Consider the following 26838-nt stretch of genomic DNA (forward strand, 5'->3'; position numbering starts at 1 on the left):
AGGTAAGAAAAACATCATCAAAGTAGTCCATGTGACATCAGAGGGTCAGTTAGAATTTTTTTAAGCATCGAAAATACATTTTGGTCCAAAAACAGCAAAAAAAAAAAACGACTTTATTTAGCATTGTCTTCTCTTCCGTGTCTGTTCTGAGCGCGTTCACTGCAGTGTAGTGATATCCGGTTCGCGAACGAATCCCTCGATGTAACCGGATCTTCTTGAACCAGTTCACCAAATCGAACTGAATCGTTTGAAACGGTTCGTGTCTCCAATAAGCATTAATCCACAAATGACTTAAGCTTTTAACTTTTTTAATCTCCCTCTGAGTTAAAACAAACCAATATCCCGGAGTAATTCATTTACTCAAACAGTACACTGACTGAACTGCTGTGAAGATGAAAGATGAAAAAAACTGAAGATGAACACCGAGCCGAGCCAGATAACGAACGAAAGATTGACTCGTTCTCGAGTCAAGAACCGGTTGCATCGGTTTTCGGATCACCAGTAGGGATGGGAAGTTCGGTTCTTTTCTGTGAACCGGTTCTTCCAGACAGTTCGATTCAATAAACCGGTTGAAGAAAACGGTTCACCGGTTCTTTTGCGCTCGACGTAATGACATCATTGGCGATGATTGTCCTTGATTCAAGCCTTCGGTTTACCCGCACTCATAACATTAGCACAGAATCAGTTCAGAATCAATCACCAAAAGAATCTGTTTCACACCGAATTACACATGTGCAGTATCATCAGCTCCTCGGTTCTCGAATCGGACGCGTCTGACAGAAACAGTTCTTTACTCGAGAACGAGTCAATCATTCGTTCGTTATCTGGCTCGGCTCAGTGTTCATCTTCAGTTCTCTCTTCACAGCAGTTCAGTCAGTGTACTGTTTGAGTAAATGAATTACTCCGGGATATTTGTTTGTTTTAACTCAGAGGGAGATTAAACAAGTTAAAAGCTTAAGTCATTTGTGGATTAATGCTTATTGGAGACACGAACCGTTTCAAACGATTCAGTTCGATTTGGTGAACTGGTTCAAGAAGATCCGGTTACATCGAGTGATTCGTTCGCGAACCGGATATCACTACACTGCAGTGAACGCACTCAGAACAGACACGGAAGAGAAGACAATGCTGAATAAAGTCGTAGTTTTTGCTATTTTTGGACCAAAATGTATTTTCGATGCTTCAAAAAATTCTAACTGACCCTCTGATGTCACATGGACTATTTTGATGATGTTTTTATTACCTTTCTGGACATGGACAGTATACCATACATACGTTTTCAATGGAGGGACAGAAAGTTCTCGGACTAAATCTAAAATATCTTAAACTGTGTTCTGAAGATGAACGGAGGTCTCACGGGTTTGGAACGACATGAGGGTTATTGATGACATAATTTTCATTTGTCGGTGAACTAACCCTTTGATTCACTAAAATAGCCTTAAAGTCATTTTGGTTAACTGTATGCCACTTTATTTTGCTTCAGTGCAGGCTTGGAATGATGACAGAACTTGGGTGAACTATCACTAGTACAGTAACAAAGAAAAAAAACTTTTAGAAAAAAAAAAAGTTTGTTAATATAGCACAGGATTCCATGCTACATTACACATGGAACATTCCTCACATTCCATCCCCCAAAATGAAATGATGAGGAAAAAAATTTATGTGTAAGTGATTATGTTTTCTGATAGAAACAAACTGGCTCATCTAGTATATGACGCTATGAGTGACCTAATGACCTGTAAGGCAAAATCCAATTTCATTGTTAGGAAGAGATAGCAGTTTACACTGGTTTCTGGGTTTTAAAGCAGTAGATGAACAAGAAAATAAAAAAGAAAGTCTAAACAAATTCTTCTGTGGCATCTGACTGAACATTTAAGATTGTAAGGTGTCTTGTGTCACAGCACACTTATTGCAACACTTTTAAGATGGAATGAGGAAGTATGAACAAAAACACACTATTAAAGAGAATAAATAACAGGTTCAGTCTAGTACAGAACTTATTAAACTACTGAACTTAAGCGTATTTGCTGAATAAGTTTATTAGTTGCGTCTCTAAAGAAATATACAATAGAAGGTTAGGCAAGTTTATTTAGCACATTTCATTCACAATAGTGATTTTAAAGTGTGTTACATCGAAAGGACTTGGAAATAATCATGACCGATGCTTAAAACATAAAATTAATCATACAAAGTTAAAAATACAGATTCTAATAAAATGTGTTTAAGCATTGTGTTATTGTAGTAAGCATCTGAGCAGAGATCAGCCATGTCTTATTCTAGCAAACCTGTTCTGTAACCTGTTTTAAACACTGAACAACTAAATCATTAGGTGCATTTATGTACAGACACACTGATCAGTCAGATGCAACTAAGGTAATAAGTTTGACTGTTGCTTTCAGACTTGCAGATATTATTTAAATGTAATGTTTTTAAATGTTTTGACACTTAAGTCACAACTTTAGCTGAATGTCATCTCATCTGATAATAACTATAATAAAAATGGTTGCTTGAGTTCTTCTCAGAACTAACTCCTAAGAACATCCATAAAATGCTTTTTTTCCTCCCTTTTCTCAGCAGAATATCTACTATTTTATTGTTCTTTTCTGAAACATTATGCTCAGAATGCAGAATGCTTAAAATCTCTCTTAAAAACAAATGCCACTTGGTTTGATATGTTGTTTATTGCAGTAACATCTATGCCATTTTAAATGTCCAACAGACGATTTGGCCACCCCCCTCAGTAATTTGGTCCTTTACTCTTGGCTCAACACAAAACATTCATTTGTTTGACACGCATCTAGTCCCATGACACTCTTTACAAATCTGTAGTCTTTCAAAAAAAAAAACAACTGCAAATATTGACCAAAGCTTGATTACACCACACTTACCAAACTGTCAAGTCAGTACAACAGCAGTAAGAGCGTCACTGGCTCACTGAGAACATGTGTTGGGTAAATTATTACGGCAAATTCTAAACGTATGCAAGTTTTACAGAAAATCTCAGAATGGCCCATTACACAGGAATGGTCTCTTGGCACATCGTTCAGGCTTGATGTTGTGGAACACTGATGATCTTAATGGATCAGGTCTTGAACAGCAGACATACAATCATCTGTTCCAAGAACACAATGAGAAGAAAATGACAAAGAACTGGTATGGTACAGAAATATGTGATACTAGCAAAGGCAAGTTACTACCTACTACCTGAGGTACGATTATTAGCTTGGCAGTGAATAAAAGTCATATTAGAAGAACTTTATTTTTTTTATTAAAGTAAATGTTAATGCAAACTAGCGGTTATCTATTCTTCACCATTGCATGTGTCTTGGAAATGAAGAAAGACCCTTATCTACTAGGCTTGCTCTGATCCTTACCATGTTACAACATAAAAGTACTTTTCATTGCTTTCTAATAACCTCACCACTACGGAATAATTCAAATGAAAATTTTGTCATTAATCACTTAACCCCACGTCATTCCAAGCCTGTAAAAGTTGTTTTTGTCTTCGCAACACAACTTAAGATATTTTGGATGAAAAACAGGAGGCTTGTGATTGTCCCATAGACTGCCAAGTACAATACAGTGACGACAATATTTTTTGTACATGAAGAAAACTAAAATAACGATTTTATTCCAAAATTTGTCTCCTCTGTGTCACTCCACATCAGCGTAGCACCATTTTTGAGAATTTAGCTGAACACAGACAGCATATGCTCTTCTGTGTCAGCTGCACCACAAAGATTTCAAATCAAAGCGTAAATACACGTAGAAAAAAATCCTTGTGTCTACGCAGAGTAAATTCATTATGTTTGTTTTCTTCGCTTACAAAAAGTATTGTTGTCGCTTCATAATATTATGGTTGAAACACTGATGGCAGATGGACTATTCTGACAATGCTTTTAATACTTTTGGACCTTGACAGTGTATTTTACTTGTCAACCTTTGGGACAGGCACAAGCCTCCCGGTTTTCATCCAAAATATAGACGAACAAAGCTTTTACGGGTTTGGAATGACATGGGGGTAAGTGAATAATGACAAAATTTTTCATTTTGTGGTGGAGAAATCTGGAGAAATCTACATAACATTTATAGAAAACAGCTCAATGTGTACAACTTGAAAACCAAAAACAACCTGCTACAGAATAAACCTTAAAAAATATGTAATAAATCATTATTCATTAAAATGGAATTATACCATTCAAGTTTAACCCTGTAAAGTAGCTCTGAGGTGCAAATAAATAATGATGAAGCAGTGATCAGCTTACGCTACAGATAGAAATAACTTGTCTGTCCAATTTCATAGAGCAGAATCAGCGACAATCGGCTGCTTAAACAGTTAAAGCAGAATTTAATGGCTCACAGCATTAAGGCAGACTCTAGCTACAGACTGGTGAGTCCTTTAACCCAGCAAGACAATGAAAAAACCATATGCGGCTGCTGTTCAGACTAGATTGTATTCCTTCAGTGTAAGCTGCAAGATGGTGTCCTTGACAGCAGCGAATACAAATCGGATGTTTTCTGTGTCAGTGGCGCAGGTGAAATGAGAGTAAATGGTTTTTTCGGAGTCTGGATTCAGGTCGAGAAACATCTTCAGGATGAATTCTCGTGCGGCTTGAGTGTCTCTCTGGGGTCCTTAGAGAGAAAAATAGATAGATCTTGGTTAACCTGGTCATCTGGAAACTGATCAGAGCTTTTACTAAAAATAACTTGATAATAACCTGAAATATGAACAATACAATAGCAATGTTTTAGCAGTGCAATGAAAAGCCCATCGGTCCATCTAACTAATAAACATCATGATTGAACATCCTTTTCAAACCTCACAGTATAGATCTGGAAAAACTATAAAATCACAACATTTTTTAAACTTACCGTCATATTCAGGAAAGTAATCTACAAGATGTGAAAACATGATTTTCTCTTCCAAAAGGTCTTTCTTGTTCAGAAAAAGAATAGCTGATGAATTCTGGAACCAGCTATGTGATATTATCGTCCTAAACAATGCTTTGCTTTCCTCCATTCGATTCTGTGGGGGGAATAAAAGTGTGCAATATTTTTATTAAAAAAATTAAAATAATTTCTAAAGATTATACCACACAATTAAATGTTAGCCCCTAGAAATGTACACTATTAATAATAATTTTTTCATTGCTACAATCTTGATTGTAGGATTGTATACAAAAAAAAAAGAAACTGAAGTACCTCATAAAATACATTTATTAAAATTAAAAAATACAGTGAATTCGTCTGTGTTAAAAGGCGTATGCATCAAGCCATCAGGCAAAACAGCGTTTCTCCAAACATTTAAAGTGGTTAGAAACAACTTTGGCTCCCTCTGCAGGTGCTTGATTTACCTCATTGTCAGACTCAACGAGAACTTGGTCATATTCACTGAGTGCTACCAGGAACATGATGGAGGTGACGTTTTCAAAGCAGTGGATCCACTTCCGCCTTTCTGACCGCTGCCCCCCTACATCTACCATCCTGATGGAGAAGGAGAAGTCATGAGGTTGAGGAGTCAAACACTTACAGATTGGAAACATGATGGCATCTGTGCACTGGGCTGAACTGGATGAACTGAGCATTTTGTATCAATGCAGTAGTAGAAGAACTAGAAGCGTAACTATAAAGAGAAGATTTACCTGAATATGACACTCTGTAGGTCAAAGAGGTATTCAATGATCCCTGTAGTGGGCACTCTGACCCTGAGCACATCTTGCTGGGTGGGGACATAGGAAGGGTCGGCAATGCGATCCAGTGAATTTAGATAACTGTGGACAAACGGAGAACATTTCACAGTTCTGAAGCATATCTATGATTTGTTAATGCAATAACTGGGTGAATCCTGTCATGTCTGAGTAGCATAAAAAAAATGAAGCATATACATACATACACACACACACACACACACTCTGGGCGGAATCTGTGTGGCAGAATACATACCTTTCCCCCTCATTGAAAAAGCATGGTGTTGACTCCATATGGCCTACATAAAATAATTTCTGCTGCTCGATAGTTCAACATGCTTTTAAAAACTGAGCCGTTTTGGATCGGACTGTCCGTACGGTATCTGTGACTGGATTAATGACCCAACCGAATGGCCAGAGTTTAGCGAAAACGAATCTTTGAAAAACATTAACCAAAAATGAAGTATATTTGAAGAGCCTGTTAAATTTGTGCGACATTTTTACCATTTTCATTGTTTTTTTCTTCTTTTGTAATGGCATATTTTTGATAGTTTCTGAAAAAGTTACGTTCAGTTTTATAAAGTTTCGTTCATTATTATTGAAACAAATGTAATTCCATATGAGACTGAGGAAAGCCACTAAAATTGCTTGTCCTTTTTGTTTCTCCTGATAACTCAGGTTCCACACCACACATTCTTTTTTGTAACCGGTCTACTTGTTACACACGCCCCTGGACCCGTTACAGATTCTTGGAGGTGCCACCGAGATCATGGTCCAGAATGCAAGGATGATCCTGAAGTTTATACTCCACGGCGATAAGGGAGCAGAGTGTGTGAGATTCTGAGACAGCTGCAGGTATCCAGAGAGGTAAGGGAGACTGAGTTGAGAGAGTATTGCTACGTGTCAGAGAGTCTGGTGTTGAGTCATGATGACCGACAAAAGGAAATAACTGATCTGGAGAGTCAAGAAATGTCTTCGTACAATGACTGCTGGTGAATTGTTCCAGATTGCTGAAAGCATCATAACATCTGCAGGTATGGAGTGTTCAACCATATCAAAGGATGACGGACTTTAACTTCATCTCTTCTTTCATGCGCAGCAAAACATTAACAGAGGTTACGCACAGTTACAGTTTTTAAAAGACAGTATTGATGAGATAATTAAAAAAATGTTAAGTGATACATCTATGCACGCTTTTATTGTAACTGATTTGTACATCGGAAACTCCTACACCAGTAGCAAAATACAAAAACAATCAACAAGTCCACCCATGCACACACTTGCATCACCATTATCTATGAATGCTGATGGTGAAACACGTTTTTAGAATACGAGAAGCTACTTTCTGGTTATGAGGAATTAGGAAGGAAGCTGTCTGAATAGGCAGAACTGTTGGCAGAACAGAAAAGTCATGTCTTACAGAGCAGGGAAGTACACCAAATACAAGACACTTACCTGTAGGGTGTACATGACAGATGTATCATGCTTACCATGCTGAGAATTTAAAGTACATGGGGGCCAAATTGGGGACAACACTTCTGAAATTGGGTTCAATGGTTTGTGTAAACAGATCGATGAAGGCCTAAAAGCAAATCACTCAGAGAGTGAGATCATTCAAGCTGTTCTGCGCTTTGTCAAACAAAAACAATTCAAAGATTTGCTGATTAGCAAAGATGATTTAACTGTGACTGAACTGGAAAAGTTTCCTACAGTCTCACGTGAGTGAAAGAAGCAGCAGCCAGCTTTTTTCAGGAGCTGATGAGCACCAGACAGCATGTGAACGAAACACCACAAAAGTTTCTGTATCGGGTCATAGGACTTAAAAGGTAATTTTTGTATCAAAGCAGAGGCACAAGAATATGGAGTATGAGGCATATTAATGTTCAGAATATTTTCTTTCGCACAATTCATCAGGGTCTTCTGCCAAAATATGGTGACTTCTGAAGTGATTTAAACCTGCTTCTCTCCAATCACTTGGTTACTGATGAAGCTTGTTGAAACAGGTGACCAAGATCTCAAGCCATAAGAATGAATGTCAGCTCGGACTAGGTCAGAATACACAGCGGAGACAAATTCAAGCTCAGTGCACAGCTTAACCTTGAGTCAGATGGAGATGAACAGAGCTCAAGACCTCAGAAAAAAGCTAGATGAAAACCATTAAAGAACTAAGTGCTCAAGTTGAAGCTCTGACAAATATTATAGATTCCTTGAAACAAACCAAGCAAACTGAACACATATGCTTGATCACACCAACATGTTTCAAACCATTCCACCCATACAAGAGGAAGACTGTATGCATGTTCCAAATGTGTAGAGCAGGGCAACAGAGATGCAGTCAAGGTTTAATTTGTGGAGAAGAGGGACATAGAGCTGTAGGATGCTGTAATAGGACCAAAAGCAAAAGAAAGGACTTACTAAACAATTGAAAGAGAGCAACCAACAAGCAGGCGACACCATGATGAACAAAGTCAGTGAATAGCGGTGCCCAGTACATGTGTGAATGGTGCAGCTTGTCTTCACACACACCTAGAGATGCGAATTAAGGACAAAACTAATTTGCAGATTTAGTGGGAAGCAAGTGTTTATTGAAGTCTTACATAAATAGCTATTCTGTGACTGTCTTAATTGAAACAGGTGCTCAAGTCAGTATTCTCGACCAGTTTAAAGAAAACATACTTACCTCATTGACTTCGACTTCTGAATGTGTTATAAGGAACTATATCTCTCAATGTACTGGCTGTCAATGGAGAAACTCTGCCCTTTGATGGTTCAGTTGAAGCGACTGTGAACTTAACTGGCAACAGCGATACTGATTTGGTGATTCAAGTTCTGTTTTTGGTGGATAGCATGGCCCTTAAACAACCTCTGCTTGGATTTAATGTGACTGAACAGTTGATTAGGGGACAGACAAGCATAAAAATAGTCGCGTTTACTATCATGACTTTTGCTTAGTGAGGCAATGGAAATAGAAAATGACCAAACAAGAGCAATTTCGAATTTTATACATACCCAAAAGCCATCTAATGTACTATGCAAGACTGTCAAGATAGGACTCCAGGATGTTCTCATTCCAGCAGGACAAGTGAAACAAGTTAAATGTAAAGTACCAAAAGATTTTGACCTGTCAGATTGATTTCTTCTGTTTGAATTCAATCAAGAGAACCCAAAATTGGATCAGCTCGATTTGGGTGATGGTCTGTTGGACGTCTGCAGGACAAAAAGGCAAATCATACAAGTTCCAGTAGAAAATTACACCAGACATGGTATTACCTCGTCTCAACAACAGCACTTGGATGTATACAGCTAATCGTAAATTTGATAAAAATATAGCTTTTTCCCTCAGGCTATAAGGCTAATGAACAGCCAGAACTAATACACCCTAGAGCATACTCCCACAACACGGTATACTACACACTGCACTTTAACTCCAACAGTTCATTACTGGACTATACATACACACTGCATTTAATAATCTATCTGCTACCACTGGATACCATCCAATGCACATCCATGTCATATTGCATATCCAGATCATGCAAAATCCGTTGCACCTTTACATATTTTGTGTGTAAATTTGTACATACTGCGTATAATGTGTAGTGCTAACTGTAAGTATAAGTGTCTAACAGTACGCTGTTTATACGGACTATATTTATGTGTATATTGCACATTGTCTTCTGTTGAAGTCAAGAATTTCACTCACTAAGGCAACATGTGCTGTGGTAATGTGACAATAAAAGTGATTTGATTTTGAATTGATTTAAACTAATGGCTTTATTTTGCATCAAACACAAGACAATTTTAAGCAAATGGTGTATAATTAGTATCTAACTTAATTCTAATTCTATTTTTATACAATAAAAAAAAACCACTTCAAATAAAAAGCCTTGTATAAACTGTACAAAAAAAAAAACCTATGCATTGTTTTCCATCAAAACGTCAAAAAGCGCCTAATCAGTTAGAACTTCACATTAAACTGCTTCTGTTTCACATAAATGCCGGCACAGATAAACAAGTTAATCTAAAATCACCCTTAACTCAAGCATCTTCAGATGCGGAGCTGTGCAGAAAGTTGCAAAAAAATACCGTGCACACCACCACGCGAAATTAGTTCATGCGCAACTGCGATGATGTCATATTTGCCGTGGGCACCCAAGCGAACACGTAGAGTATAAATCAGCCTTAAGAAGGAAGTGAGATATTACAATTAGTGTAACAGTATTAGCATTTAATGTTCCATTGAGCTGTGTCCCGGCGTGCTTTTTTTGCGCCATCTACTGGTAGATTATAGCGAGTACAATTGTTTATGTTTGGGTTTCTGCCGAGCCCATTTTGCTGAGACACATGCTATCTGCAGGCTGTAGCTGCCGGTTAGCTTCACTAAGAATGAAAGAAACGTGAAAATTTGAGATAAAATTAAGAAATAAGAGAGAAAGAAGATAGAGAAGAAGATAAAGGATTATTTAGCCCCCTCTGGGATGTCAGCTCACGAGGTTTGTGTTCTTTAAATGTTTTTTCTGTGATTAATGTCTTATCAACGAAGCTGTAACATTGGATAAGAACAAGCTCTGATATCTTGTTTTTTCTTTATGTTGTTTTCTTTTGTGAGCAGTTCTCACGGGTTGTCAAGACCAGAATAAACCCTGTTTTATGACTCTACATTGTGCGTTCGTTGATCCTTGAGGGTGCTACAATTAGTTTCAGGCGATGGAGTACACATTGACCCAAAAGACACTGAAGTATTACGTAACTTAAAATCCACGACACCTACCATTGTTTGGGGTGGTCCAAAAGATTATGGGTTTTTCTGAGCTACTATCATTCTTTTGTCCAGGAATTTTTCACATTGCAAAACCTATCTATTTATGAGCTCTTAGAAGTGAAGAGGAGTACAACAGAAGCAGTCAAAGGAAGAAAAAGTAGAGGGAAAGGGAAGAATGCTCAGCTACCTTCCCAGAAGTAGAGTGGACTGAAGAACACCAGAGAGTTTTGAGTAGACTGACTGATGCACTAATCATCCCGCCAGTTCTAGCATATCCTGATTTCGACTCACCTTTTATACTCCATACAGATGCATCAGAATAAGGGCTCAGATGGGTTCTCTATCAAAGGCAAGATGGCAAGTTATAGGGCTGCCCCCTAAAACTAACCGTTACTCAACCAGAAGAGGCTTGTTCGACCAAAATTGTATTAGTCGCAGGAAAAAAAATAACAAATAAAAATTCCACAGGCCAAGTCACGCAGTTTGTGACGGACAGATCAGTAACGGCTAGTCTATGTGGTAATACAGTACATGGGGCAGGACATCAAAATGATCGCCTATCATTCATCAACCTCAAATATGGCTTTTCATCTCAAATATGTAAGTATTAGCAACTTTACATGGCTGCGCAATCAATTGTTAACCTAGAGAAATGTGCGCTGTTCAAGTGTCTGTGCGGAGCGTGGAATCTAAACAGCAGTGCACACTGCAGATTGAGGTGCCGGTGCACTCACTTACTCTTAAAATACTCCAAATTTTTGGTCATACAGAAAAGAGTAATACATCTTTCAAATCTAAAAAAAACTGTGTTTATTTGTGTGCACTCACAATAACAACAAAACATTGCACTTTTGTAAAATAATGGAAGCAAACAGGATGTGAACTTAAGCGCGAAACTCAATGTATATTTGCCTTACAGATATGAAAACAAATCTATAGAGTGAAATGTCTACTTTTAAATGAACCAATTCAAATGGAAAACAAATATTCTCAGATTATGTATAGGCATAATCTATATGAAATATGCATACAGGCACATGCCGTGCATCACTACTGTGGAGATGACAAGTCAGTGTCGCCGACATCCTTCAACTCTTAAACCGAAAACAAAAAAGCACTAGTTTATCAATGTATTAGTAAAATGTTAACGCAGTCTCCTTACTGTTTTCCCTGACATATTCATAATCGTTACCAGTGTTGGGGAAAGTTACTTTTAAAAGAACTAAAGTAACCTCTTACTCTCGATTTTTCTCAACATGGGGACAGGAGAGCTTTCAAACAATAAATGGGGAAAAAAAGTAACTGGCGTTACTTATTTGAAAAAGTAACAGATATTCTCTTGTAAATTAAAAAAATAATCCATTACTTTACTAAATACTTGAAAAAAGTAATCTGATTATGTAACTCGCGTTACTTGTAATGCGTTACCCCTAAAACTGATAAGATTACTACTGCTGGTGTGATGTGGCAAGCTTTATGCATGTGCTTGTGCGTTTATTAGACTATAAAGGCAATTAAAGGCTTGGTTTTATGATTTAAATGGTTCATTAATAAACGTGTGATTAGTCGACTAATGCTTAAATTGAATGACTACTAGTTGACTAGAACAATCTTTAGTTAGGTGCAACCCTAGAAAATCATTATCACATATGGGTCAAGGACGTTGACAGCTGGAGAATGAAATTACGGACTTCATTCTGGAAAATTTGAGTTCCTTGCACTAAAAATAGGCTGTTTGCTAAAGTTTAGAGATTGTCTGTTTTATGTGTTTTATTTTTCACTTCACAGTCTATACAGATAACAATCCTCTAACGTATATCATGAGCACAGTTTAACTCAACGCTGTGGGCTACAGATGGGTTGGAGAACTCTCAGATTTAATATCAAGTATTGACCTGGGAAGCTGAACATTGCAGTGACACTCTCTCCAGATTTCCACTAAATATAGATCAGTATATCACAGAGTGCACAGAAGAACTGTCCAGTGAAATAGTCAAGGCAAGTAGGGCCACTGAGCAACAAGATGTAGCCTGGCTTGCAGTTCTCAACCTGGCACAGAAATATTTAACTGAATGTGTTTTCCATGCATTCCTGGAAGAGATAAATCCTGATAAATTGAGGAAAGCACAAAGAACAGATTTAGATATTCCAGAGATTATCAAATTGAAGGAATCTAATGCTGTCCTTACCAGTGATATAAGAAGAGGAGCCAGAGAAGCTGTCAAAAAGCTTATCCATGAATGGAGAAAGCAGCACATGGAAGGAGGACTCCCGTTTCGGAAAACCGAGCAAAGACGTCAATTCGTTCTGCCTAACCAATGTTAACAAACCGTTCAAGCAACTACATGACAACATGGGCAATGTTGGCATAGAAAAAGTTCTTAGCCTTGCTAGAGATCGGTTCTATTGGCCATTCATGAGACATTGAGACATATGTTACATGTTCGCGTATCAAGCAGGAAAAGCCAACTGTACAAACAATAGCTCCAATGGGCAGCATAACCACCAGTTCACCATCTGAGCTTGTATCTATTGATTACTTGCACCTGGAACGCAGCAGAGAAGGGTATGGGTACATTCTTTTTATTGTAGATCATTTTACAAGGTTTGATCAATCCTATGATACAAAAAATAAGTCAGGAAAGACAGCAGCTGAAACAATCTTAAATTACTTTATTCCTCAATTTGGATTTCCAGCCAAATTGCAGCTTGACCATGGACGAGAATCTGAAAATGAACTCTTCAAGACTTAGCAGCAGCTTTCTGGAGTGAGCCATTCTAGAACTTCTCCAGATCATCCACAGAGCAACACTGTCAAAAGGTTCAACAGAACATTACTACAGATGCTGAGAAACACTTAAAGAAAAGGGAAAAAGAAAGATGGAGGGAACACCTACCACAAAATGTTCACGCTTACAATTGTATGAGACAGGAAGCAACAATTTACTCACTCTTTTACATGCTGTATGGGCTACATCCATTTCTGCTGATCGACCTCTCTTTCAATCTGACACCTATTGATGAGGGAAATAAGGATCCAAGAGGATATGCAAAGAAATGGGCTGAGCGAATGACGGAGACATACAGGATTGCTTCTGAAAACAGCAACAATTCCAGTGCATGTGGAAAAAAGTACAATGACCAGTGTTTAAGAGGAGTGATTCTTCAGCCTGGTGACCATGTACTTGTGCAAAACATGGGAGAGAAGGGAAGCCCTGGGAAATTGAGGTCTTCCTGGTAAAAAAAGACAACCTATATCGTAAAAGAACAAATAAAAGACAGTCCAGTGTACAGAGTGGTAGATGAAACAGAATCAAACGTTTTACATCTGACTCTTTTATATCAAGTGAATGACCTGAAATACCTTGAGAAGTCCTGGCGGGCCTCCCTGCATGTACTGTTGCAATTGATCCAGAATGCAGCAGCGAGGGTTGTCTTCAATGAGCCAAAAAAAGCTCACGTTACTCCGCTCCTCATCAGGTTACACTGGCTACCAGTAGCCACTCGCATCAAATTCAAGGTACTGATGCTTTCCTACAAGACGACCACTGGTACGGCACCAACATACCTAAACTCACTGGTTAAATCTTATGTGCCCTTCAGAAGTTTGCGCTCTGCAAGTGAACGACGCCTTGTGGTGCCATCCCAAAGAAGTTCAAAATCACTCTCAAGGACTTTTTCCTGGACTGTGCCCAGCTGGTGGAATGACCTCCCAATCTCAATTCGTACAGCTGAGTCTTTACTCATTTTCAAGAAACATCTAAAGACTCATCTTTTTCTCCAGCACTTAACCAACTAATACTAGCACTTTTTTCCCTTTTCATTTTTATTTATAAAAAAAAAACCTGGCTATGCGTTCTGTACTAGACTAACTGAGACTTGTCATGGCCCTTGTATACTGTTGTTGTTCTCTTGTTGACCTGACTGCTTCTATTGTTCTCATTTGTAAGTCGCTTTGGATAAAATGTAAAGTCAAAGAAGTTCGGCCATCTGTTTTTGTAATATATAGTAAACTTAATGATCACACTGCAAAGCTGCTTTCTATTAAACATAAGGAATCATGACGTAACAGATTTTAGGTGTGGTCTAATCTAATCTTAATTTCTAAAAACTTGGGTCATCATCTTATCCATTTCAAAGTCATCCATAGAGCTTGCATAACTCCTTACAAGAGGTTTACAATGAAACTGCAATCAACCTATAACTGTCATATCTGTAACACAGAATCATCAGGTACTTTTCTCTACATGTTTTGGGAATGTCCAGTTGTTGTCAACCTATGGACAACATGTGAATTCTGTTTTATCCTTTTTACTACAACTTGATTACATGTCTAATCTATGCTTTTGTCTTCTCAATGATGATTCTAACTCCTGTATAAGTTAATTAAAGAATAGAATGATGTTTGCTGGTTTTACAGCTGCAACGAAGACAATAATACAAAACTGGTTTACCCCTCACATGTGTGCAAAAACATTTAGGATTCACAGCCTCCTTAAAATAGTGTCTTGTGAATATACAACAGCATGAATGAACAAGGCTAAACCTAGTACAATAGCAATGTTTGGATTAAAATTTCAATTAAAATGTTGGATTATATATAGGAATGACTACAAAAAAAGGTGTTTTTCTTTTCAGATTGTAAAAATATGGATATGTCTGTTGCTCCCCCTACCGTTTTTGTTTGTTTGAATGGATGTTGTTTTGTTGAATTAAAAACAATTAAACAGTTGATCACAAAAAAGATAAGACAAGAAGCGTAAAGACACAGTGAAACAGATACAGATGTTGAAGAGAGTAATGAACATTATTACTGGGTATTAGTGTCAGATACAATACTGTATGACTCAGAACCTACCTGTGATACACCTACCTGTGATCTTCCATGTCAATGATCCTACAATCAACCTGTAAGAGAAAGACAAAGAACACAGACAGAGATTCTGAGAGGACAACCTTAAATATCTTAATGAGGGTGAATTTACTTGTGAAGGGCAAAGGACATGGGCAGAAACACTGACAGAATCTACAAGTGACAGAAGACCCACAAAAAGGCATACTTACGACATGTTAGGTCAGCCAACTACTCACTTATATCCAATGGTAAATAGTTTAGAGACTTGCAGACTCTATTGGGAATTATCATGTCACCATAATACAACTTACCCTAATACATCCAATACATCCAATTCCCCCGTTGTCACACCGCCACCTACATTCACTTACTGGGCACTCCCTATGACTATTGGGTACTAAAAGAAGGAATGAAGGAGATATTATAGTGAAACATGCTGGTAGGAGTTTTTTTCTTTTTTTCTTATTATATTTTATGAAACAGAAAAAAAGGAAGTCAGTTTTGTACACTGAGTCTGTTTATTCATCACCGTTAATTGCGGAGTTTGAAACAAAGCAGTTTCAGCCAATAGGGGAAGTGGATGCGCGAGGTTGTTATAATGATGCACTGTTGACTCCAGACATTGGTGAGCTGCAAAACTCAGGTATGCGTTCACAAAAGTGAAGAAATAAGTCAAGATCCATGTTAAAACATGTACACTCACATTTATTATGTGTTTGTGATAAAAGAAATCTTAAGTTAATCGAGATGAGTTTTTCGAGGTAGAGAAAAGGATGGTCTGTAATGATTTCGGTCAACGATCTAAATGTAAATAGAAAAGTACCTTAGCATGTGATAATTTGAACAAGGAAGTTTATATTTAGGGAAATGTATGTGTTAATGGGAATATGATGATAATTTGTCATGCAAGATGGTAACAATTTGAATGATACGATTGTAGCAGCTGTGTAACGATGATGAATGAGTGACAGATTCAAATGGTTATATAGAAAAATAATTTTAAAGTGTATTTTACAGATGCTGATGATTATAAAGGAATTACGATGAAATGTGTTTTATAACAAGCGTAAAATACAGGAAACAAATACTTGAAGATTTGATTGTTGTAAACAAATACAAAAGAGTACAGAACTGTGTGTTTTATTAAATGAAAATCATTTGTGATAAACCCTTTAGTTCAATCTCATTATTTAAGAAGGACATAGCAGAATTTTTTTTTAATTCTGTTAACATGACAAAGACATTTTAATAAAGATGCTGATGAGCTGCGACTGAGGAAAGCAAGTAAAATTGCTTGTCCTTTTTGTTTCTCCTGATAACTTGGGTTCCACACCACACAATCTTTTTACAACCCGAATTCCGGAAAAGTTGGGACGTTTTTTAAATTTTAATAAAATGAAAACTAAAGGAATTTCAAATCACATGAGCCAATATTTTATTCACAATAGAACATAGATAACGTAGCAAATGTTTAAACCGAGAAATTTTACACTTTTATCCACTTAATTAGCTCATTTAAAATTTAATGCCTGCTACAGGTCTCAAAAAAGTTGGCACGGGGGCAACAAATGGCTAAAAAAGCAAGCAGTTTTGAAAAGATTCAGCTAGGAGAACATCTAGTGATTAATTAAGTTAATTGATATCAGGTCTGTAACATGATTAGCTATAAAAGCTTTGTCTTAGAGAAGCAGAGTCTCTCAGAAGTAAAGATGGGCAGAGGCTCTCCAATCTGTGAAAGACTGCGTAAAAAAATTGTGGAAAACTTTAAAAACAATGTTCCTCAACGTCAAATTGCAAAGGCTTTGCAAATCTCATCATCTACAGTGCATAACATCATCAAAAGATTCAGAGAAACTGGAGAAATCTCTGTGCGTAAGGGACAAGGCCGGAGACCTTTATTGGATGCCCGTGGTCTTCGGGCTCTCAGACGACACTGCATCACTCATCGGCATGATTGTGTCAATGACATTACTAAATGGGCCCAGGAATACTTTCAGAAACTACTGTCGGTAAACACAATCCGCCGTGCCATCAGCAGATGCCAAATAAAGCTCTATCATGCAAAAAGGAAGCCAATTGTGAACATGGTCCAGAAGCGCCGTCGTGTCCTGTGGGCCAAGGCTCATTTAAAATGGACTATTTCAAAGTGGAATAGTGTTTTATGGTCAGACGAGTCCAAATTTGACATTCTTGTTGGAAATCGCGGACGCCGTGTCCTCCGGGCTAAAGAGGAGGGAGACCTTCCAGCATGTTATCAGCGTTCAGTTCAAAAGCCAGCATCTCTGATGGTATGGGGGTGCATAAGTGCATACGGTATGGGCAGCTTGCATGTTTTGGAAGGCTCTGTGAATGCTGAAAGGTATATAAAGGTTTTAGAGCAACATATGCTTCCCTCCAAACAACGTCTATTTCAGGGAAGGCCTTGTTAATTTCAGCAGGACAATGCAAAACCACATACTGCAGCTATAACAACAGCATGGCTTCGTCGTAGAAGAGTCCGGGTGCTAACCTGGCCTGCCTGCAGTCCAGATCTTTTACCTATAGAGAACATTTGGCGCATCATTAAACGAAAAATACGTCAAAGACGACCACGAACTCTTCAGCAGCTGGAAATCTATATAAGGCAAGAATGGGACCAAATTCCAACAGCAAAACTCCAGCAACTCATAGCCTCAATGCCCAGACGTCTTCAAACTGTTTTGAAAAGAAAAGGAGATGCTACACCATGGTAAACATGCCCCGTCCCAACTATTTTGAGACCTGTAGCAGAAATCAAAATTGAAATGAGCTCATTTTGTGCATAAAATTGTAAACTTTCTCAGTTTAAACATTTGCTATGTTATCTATGTTCTATTGTGAATAAAATATTGGCTCATGTGATTTGAAAGTCTTTTAGTTTTCATTTTATTAAAATTTAAAAAACGTCCCAACTTTTCTGGAATTCGGGTTGTAGTAATCCGTCTACTTGTTCCTCATGCCATGAGACCTGCTATATATATATACAGGTACTGGTCATACTTTTAGAATATCATCAAAAAGCGGATTTATTTAATTAATTCCATTCAAACAGTGAAACTTGTATATTATATTCGTTCATTACACACAGTCTGATATATTTCAAATGTTTATCTCTTTTAATTTTGAAGTTAATAACTGACAACTAAGGAAAATCCCAAATTCAGTATCTCAGAAAATTAGAATATTGTGAAAAGGTTTAATAATCTAATCTCTATTCAACTCAAAACACCTGCAAAGCCTTTAAATGGTCTCTCAGTCTAGTTCTGTAGGCTACAGAATCATGGGGAAGACTGCTGACTTGACAGTTGTCCAAAAGACGACCATTGACACCTTGCACAAAGAGGGCAAGACACAAAAGGTCATTGCAAAAGAGGTTGGCTGTTCACAGAGCTCTGTGTCCAAAGCACATTAATAGAGAGGCGAAGGGAAGGAAAAGAAGTGAGAAAAAAAAAAGTGAACAAGCAATAGGGATAACCGCACCCTGGAGAGGATTGTTAAACAAAACCCATTAAAAAAAGTGGGGGAGATTCACAAAGAGTGGACTGCTGCTGGAGTCAGTGCTTCAAGAACCACTACGCACAGACGTATGCAAGACATGGGTTTCAGCTGTCGCATTCCTTGTGTCAAGCCACTCTTGAACAACAGACAGCGTCAGAAGAATTTCAGAGGAAAAATATTGCTCAGAGATTTCATTTAAGTATTAACTTCAAATATTGACATGGCAATATTATAGACTAATACTAATATTAATTTGAATATCAAGTCAGACCATTCAGTCTTGGGTGAATTTGATGAAAAATGTTTTGCTGTAACTTGTGATAGCGGACTTTGGTGTCTTGCCAAATCTGACAGCGTGAGATGTTGAGATATTTTCTAAAACTCTAGAGGACACACATTAGATTATTGATGTCTTTTTCAAATGAGAAAACTCAGAAAAGCAGAGGTCTTCAGTAAAAGCCACATTTGTTTTCCATTTAATATCACTGCTCTTTAGGAGAAATATATGAGATATTGGAAAGAGCTTACTGTGATTCTTCTTTCTTATGAAAGGTGATAGGGCTGTCACTTTTAGTTCGAAAATCGATTGCACAATCGATCGGACCAACCAAAAAAAGTTTCGAAAATGAAAATAGGGAATCGATTTTAACCAAATATGTACACTGTTAATTTTAAAAGAATAAAACAATTAACCAGCTTTTGTGGTGGAAAATTGGTGGAAAATTGGTAGTAATACCCCCACCTTGCGCAGCTGGCAATGAAGTACCTGAGTGTTACTGGGACATCAGTGTGGTTGGAGCGCGTCTTCTCAACAGCTTGACATATAGTGAATAAAAAAAGCTCTCCTCTGGACACCGAAAATGTTGATCGACTTGTTTTCCTGTCCAATATATTTGTAAAGGCCCTAGCCTTTTTGCGCATTTCATTATGCCTGCACTCCTGTTTCTGTTTGTTATTCTGCGCGAAACTTCATGCCATTAAATGGGAAAAATTGCTGACTTGTGTGCTGAATTGCTCTCTTTACGTCCGTCCGTTATTTGGCGTTGAAAAAGGAAACGTCTTTATTTTTTTAGACCTGGAAAATCGATTTTACAATCGATTCAATGAACACTTATGTCTTAAACATCGAAAATGATTTTTTCACAAAAGTGACACCCAAAAGGTGACAGGTTTAAGATGCACTCACTATTTTGTAGAATCTGAGAGCTGGTATTCTCTCCTCCGGTCATAACACTCCTGAATTCCTGGATCATTCCATAAACTCCTGATGGCATCTAGATAGGGGTTGACGAGCAAGGCGACCTTCTCTACGTCTACTTCTCTGACAATGTTTGCATTGCCCTGTTAGGGGAAAATTAGTGCATTTAAAACAGTATTAGAAAGCTGATGCTTCAGCCAATACGTGTTGCCAAGTCCATGAATTTGATTACTTTTATAATGTTGAAGTGAAACCCCAGCTCCCTGGAAAGCAATTTTGACCGAGGTGGAACCGTCTTAAAGTAGATTTTGACCCCCTGGAACGCAAATTTTGTTCGATTTAGACTAGTATTTGGACTAGTGTTTTGCCATGATTGGGCTAGTTCTGATTACCAATTGGGCTGTTTTTTTTTTTACTCAGACCTGGCAACCCTGAGCTAATGGGACACAACCAACAGCAGATGTCGAATCACACCCTAGCCCACTTATACTTCCCACCTGTGTGGTTTTTATGGGGCAACTGTGGCCTAATGGCTAGAGAGCTGGACTAGTTACCAGAAGGTCGCCGGTTTGAGTCTTGGTGCTGGCAGGATTGTAGGTGGGAGGAAGTGAATAAACAGCACTCTCTTCCGCCCTCAATACCCTTGGCTAAAGTGCCCTTGAACAAGGCACTGAACCCCCAGTTCCTCCCCAGGCGCTGGATATATAGCTGCCCACTGCTCCGGGAGTGTGTTCACTTCTCACTGCTGTGTGTGTGCACTTGGATGGGTTAAATGCAGAGCACCAATTCCAAGTATGGGCTACTAGTGATGTGTCGTTCTTGAACGATTCGTTCATTTTGAACGAATCTTTAATGTGACTCGGTAAGAACGAGTCGTCTCGGGGAGTGATTCGTTCAGTCGCGCATGCGCATTATTCTATAGGTTCTGTTCTAGTAGTAGTGATTCACCTGTCAGTCAATGCAGTCTTGAGCCGGAAAGAGAATTGATTAGTTCATAGTTCGGGTCTATCGGGTTTTTGACTCGTTCCTTAATCACGTGACAGCCACATACGCTAAACCCAATTGCAGTCTGAGCCGGAAAGAGAATTGATTAGTTCATAGTTCGGGTCTTTCGGGTTTTTGACTCGTTCCTTAATCACGTGACAGCCACATACGCTAAAATCAATGCAGTATGAGCCGGAAAGAGAATTGATTAGTTCATCTCATGAGTCTTCGGGTCGAGTCATTCCTTAATCATGTGACAGACCTATACGCTAAAACCGTAGACAGTAAAAGAATGCAGTATTGAGCCGGAAAGATAATTGAATAGTTAATCTTTCGGTTCTTCGGGTTGTTTGTTCTTTTGTCCCGTGATGTGACAACATTGGCTAGAGTAATTATTAAATCAGATTGTCTGTATAAACCATACTTTTGTAAAATATGACACTTTATAAACATTAAAAAACACCGTGTACATACTTTTGAATTGTTGTTTATTGTTTATTTTTGTGCCAGAAAAGCTTTGTAACAAAGAGGACAACTATTCCAAAATAAATCAAAATAATAAAAAAGTAAATAATTAAAAATAAAATGAAAAGATAATAAAGCCACAGGGTCTAATAACCTTAATAAATGAACTTTAAAAGTACAATATAAAAAAAGAAGAAAAAAAGAAAAACTAAATATTGCACAACAAGCTTTGCTTTTTTTAATATAATAATTTAAAATGAATACGTTTTAAAATAAATAATACTTTTGTGCCAAAATAAAAACTTTATATCAAAGAGGATAACTATTCCCCAAATAATTTTAAACCATTTAAATAAAAATAAATGAAAATTAAGAGATACTAAAGCTACGGAGCCTTATAACAATAACAAATTACCTTTAAAATCACAACAACAACAGAAATATTGCACAACAAGCTAGTCTTTTTCTAAATAAATAAAAATAAATAAGCTTTAAAATAAATAACACACTGTGGCTATATTTTTAGGACTTGCTTTAAGGCATGTTTGCATTTTAAAAAAAACAAGCTCCCTGACCTTGGATGGGCTGAGTCTGTTTCTTCTCTCTGAGATAATCTGCCCAGTTTTAGAAAAAATTCTTTCAGATGGCACAGATTTAAAGTCTTGTCTTTGTGACTTCAGAAAGGCTTTTGTATACTGGTGAACATCTCCTCCACCAGGCCAGAGGGTCTGATGTGCGGGGTAAGAGTGGCTCTGCAAGGTAGGCCTGCACCTTTATAGCATCTGAGGTCTTAGAAGAGGAAGCAGAAGGCCTCAAGCTTGCTACCCTCTCGTCAAAGTCTTCCCAAAACATTGCCCCTGCACTGGATCTGAAGTATCCTCCTCACTCTGAGCTGGGTTAAAACTGTTAAAGCTGAAGTTATCATAACCTTAATGTTTTAAACTAACATTAATAATTCAAATTCAAAATTTTATTTGCTTTTAATGTATATGTCATTATGTCCTTTTTTGAGCAATCTTCTTATACATATATTACACCAATATGTCTGCCTAGGAAAAGCAATTATTATACCAGCAAACTCAAAATTGGAGTAAAAATTAACAAACTAGTCTATAAATACTTTTTATTGTAAGCTTGGATTATTATATTATTATATAGCCTAGTCTTTATTTACCGATAGACAGTCAAAAAGACAAATTAATCAATATTTTATTTATAACAGAGTTTTATTTATTTATAAAATAATAACAAACCACAGATCCTCAACAAACAGTAACAAAAACACAGTGACAGAAATGTCAGAAATAGCGTATGGGTCTGTCACGTGATTAAGGAACGAGTCAAACTCGACCCGAGACCCGAAAGACTCATGAGATGAACTAATCAATTCTCTTTCCGGCTCTAGACTGCGTTAGTTTTGCGTATGGGTCTGTCACGTGATTAAGGAACGAGTCAAACTCGACCCGAGACCCGAAAGACTCATGAGATGAACTAATCAATTCTCTTTCCGGCTCAAGACTGCGTTAGTTTTGCGTATGTGGCTGTCACGTGATTAAGGAACGAGTCAAACTCGACCCGAGACCCGAAAGACTCATGAGATGAACTAATCAATTCTCTTTCCGGCTCAAGACTGCGTTAGTTTTGCGTATGTGGCTGTCACGTGATTAAGGAATGACTTAAACCCGAGGACTTCTTGTCAGATAAGAGGTGAGGTGAGCTAATCACAGACTAAAGACCCAGGTAAAGAATTATTTTTTTTTCTGTATCTTATAGCATTTTAGTTTTGTATTGTTTTTAGTGTGATCAACGTTTGCGTAAGTACTAGATGTGTTGGGGAAGTAACACGTAACATTTTCATTACATTTTGCTAAAATGAACGAAATCAACGAAATGACTCGAAAAAAGATTCATTCATTTTGCTGAACGAGACTCAAAAGTCCGAGTCGGTAAAATGATCCGAACTTCCCATCACTATGGGCTACCATACTTGGCAAATGTCACGACTTTCCATTTCACTTAACCTAGTTACAAATGTATTGACCCATTTAACTTAAGACTCAAATTTGTCACTACACCTGAACAAATTAAGACAGAACTTGACTGAGGCTAAGTTCTATAATATTTCAACTACGCACAATGGAAATAGGTTTTCCTGTAGGGGTGTCTACAAATGGAAAAGAGATGGCACTAGATTTACATTTAATAATTTAGCAGACGCTTTTATCCAAAGTGACTTACAAATGAGAACAATAGAAGCAATCAGACCAACAAGATAGCACATTTCTGCAAGGCCATAAAATGGTATAATTAATTTCAAAACTTGGAGGGGTAATTAGCCTTTCGCCGAGCCCCACCCCCCTTAGTTACTGTTGCTACTTCCGACAAACAAATGGTCAAACACGACCAGCGCGACAGATTGCCATGACGGGAAGAGGTATACCCGTGCGTGTCAGTGACCTTTTTTGGAGTAATACCTCCGCGATATCCTCCAGATCGAGGCAAAAGGGGTTACAGTATACCGTGGAGGGAAAAAAAGCGAAATCTGAGAAACACCATGACCTGTACCTCAAATGCAACCAGCACAGCCTTGTGTACCAGTCATGCTCTTGCACTGCCGGGAAAGTTCTCTTTCATATGTTATGGTCTATTATTGTCTATTGCAAGTAGCTATTTTTATTATTATCTTGGTGAGTAAAGGTTTTAAAAATGATAACTAAATACTAATTGAGTCTTAAATGCATAAGGTAGACATATAGGCTAGCCTATATAGGCTAATGTTGGCATTATTCTTTTATTAAATTTCAGCTGCTATGGCGAAGCAAATAAGGCAGAGTCTTTATCTTAATTAATTTCGTTATTGCCAAATACCCATCTTAATTTAGAATTTATCTTAATTAAAATTTTTAAGAACGACTCGTTTTTATTGGTGCGTTGGCCTATTTATAAAATCTGTTGGGCTCGGGTCCTGTCGGGCCTAACTTTTAAGGCCCGATTACAGCTCTATTCTAGTGTCCGATTCACAAACGCTGTGGGCGCACCGCTTCACCATCTTGCTTGGAGTCAAAGTTTGTCGGAACTGCCTCACATAGTAACGGTTGCTATGATGTGTGATTGGACAATGGCCGTTTTGGGGAAGGGGCCGGCGAAAGGCTAATTGTGTTAAGCCTAGGCAACATGATTATCCAAAGTGATTATATTATGTGTTTTACCTACTTCATGGCAAAGTTATTTGAGTGTCAATTGCTGTGACACATTGAGCCATGACTCTTATGCAGACAATGCAAGTTGACTCGCAACATTGCCCTGACTTCACTACAATATATTTTCTCATCTGAACTATCATAACTATAGACCAGTTAAGAGTAGACGACACAGTTACGTCACTTGCAGCTGCGCGCATAGTGGTTGCAGAAAAGCACTGGAAACAAGTGGAGGTAAATGGGTAAAATCCATGGAATAAGAGAAAAATATATATATTTTTGTGCCTTTTGATGTCAAGATCGGAATTCAAATAATTTTTATAGAATACTGTCGTCAAAGACGCCATTTGAAGCTAAACTCTGATGTTTAAATGGACATATTTTGGATGAAAACTGCTATGATTACTCTACTTTTAAAGCATACATTTGATTTTAAAAAAAGGTGTCTACATAATATTCACATTTGCGGTTTGATTATGTATTGTAATAGCCCTACAAACCTTACTATTAACATTTTTACATAATATTTATTTATTTTATCTCACAATTCTGACTTTTTTTCCTTACAAATGCAAGTTTATATCTACAAATTCACACTTTATAACTCAAAAATAGTTGAACTGAGGGGAAGAGAGAGAATGACGAGTTGTTTTTCCTTATTAGAATCTTGAAATATAAAATCAATTAAATTTTTTATTATTATTATTATTCTTTTATTTCAGTTGAAAACCGCCATTTTCTGCCACTAGATAAGTCTCTGCACACACACACACACACACACACAAAAAAGTCATCCCTGTTTCAGATCTGTAAGACTATCCCACTATTTAACGTCAAATTCATTGAATAACAGTGCTTATTGCTGAGTGACAAGCTCTATTAATATGCAGAGAACATTTTGAAAATGACATCTAATCAATTTAATCGGCAATCTTTTTAAACCTAACAATTTTATACTGTATGCATGTAATTCTCTATCCGTGAAGGCTATTTGCTCTCGGGTTTTCTGCAACCATGATGCGCGCATTCCTGAATGTTTACAAACCTAAAATTGGTCTATAAAAGATGCAGAAAGATAACACTCTGTAACAATTTTGTAGCACCAATAAACAATTTCAATAGCATCTAATTCTTCACCATGAAAGCTTCAGCTTGCATTTTAAAAGTTCAGAGAAGACATGTGATCATGTCAAGGTAAAGAATGCATAACAAAGCCATAGAAACAGATTAGTTTAGTAAGAGTGATTAGGTATGACAAATTACTGTACCTTATTATGTTCATATTTGTAGTGGATGTGGAGAGTATCCATTGCCCGTATCATGGCCTGCAAAGATGTAAAGATGTTTTGGTAGACCAGATTGGTAAAGCTTCTCCTGTCCTCTTCTGAGTAGCCTGAGCCATGAATGATTCTCATCTGTTTAATAAAGGTGCTTTTCCCACTCTCTCCAGTTCCTGAAAGCAGAAACATGTGAAAAGTGAAGGGTTAGCAGCTGAAAATCTAATTCATTTGAATTAATTGGTTTGTTTGGAGGGTTCTCGAATGGCAACAATTTCACTGCTATGTTGGTCAGACTAGTTTTTAGTCACAGTCTTAACATAGACTGTGAAGTCAGGGAAGTTTAAGGGAAGTCATGGTTAAGGGAAGTCGTGGCCTAATGGTTAGAGAGTCGGACTCCCAATTGAAAGGTTGTGAGTTCGAGTCCCGGGCCGGCAGGAATTGTGGGTGGGGGGAGTGCATGTACAGTTCTCTCTCCACCCTCAATACCACGACTTAGGTGCCCTTGAGCAAGGCATCGAACCCCCAACTGCTCCCTGGGCGCCGCAGCATAAATGGCTGCCCACTGCTCCGGGTGTGTGCTCACAGTGTGTGTGTGTGTGTGTGTGTTCACTGCTCTGTGTGTGTGCACTTCGGATGGGTTAAATGCAGAGCACAAATTCTGAGTATGGGTCACCATACTTGGCTGAATGTCACTTCATAGTGGCTATGTTTATGCTGCTGGCCCCAGCTTTGACCTGGTAATGAACAATTCAGACTAATAATAATAATAAATATAGCTGCAAGCAGCAATAACAGGGCCAAGCACTACAGAAGCAAGTTTCAGACGAATGGCAGGAATGAGTAATTAAAACCGTTTTAAGATTATTTTAGGCAAAATGGCTTGAAAACAAT

General features: G+C 37.8%; 1 protein-coding gene across 1 annotated transcript in view; it reads right to left on the reverse strand.

The window, feature by feature from the left end:
* Positions 1-4157: 4157 nt before the first annotated feature.
* The window catches only part of LOC132133557 (guanine nucleotide-binding protein G(q) subunit alpha-like), a 28839-nt gene continuing 6158 nt past the window's right edge, over positions 4158-26838 (reverse strand). Inside the window, exons 2-7 of the mRNA XM_059546438.1 lie at positions 25936-26120; positions 20007-20161; positions 5643-5771; positions 5355-5484; positions 4873-5026; positions 4158-4632 (exon numbers count right to left, since the gene is read on the reverse strand). Coding sequence (XP_059402421.1) covers positions 4442-4632; positions 4873-5026; positions 5355-5484; positions 5643-5771; positions 20007-20161; positions 25936-26120 — 944 coding nt within the window. The 3' untranslated portion in view covers positions 4158-4441. The remainder of the gene's footprint in view (positions 4633-4872; positions 5027-5354; positions 5485-5642; positions 5772-20006; positions 20162-25935; positions 26121-26838) is intronic.

This window comes from Carassius carassius, chromosome 4, assembly GCF_963082965.1.
Source record: "Carassius carassius chromosome 4, fCarCar2.1, whole genome shotgun sequence".
In the NCBI taxonomy this organism is placed as follows: Eukaryota; Metazoa; Chordata; class Actinopteri; order Cypriniformes; family Cyprinidae; genus Carassius; species Carassius carassius.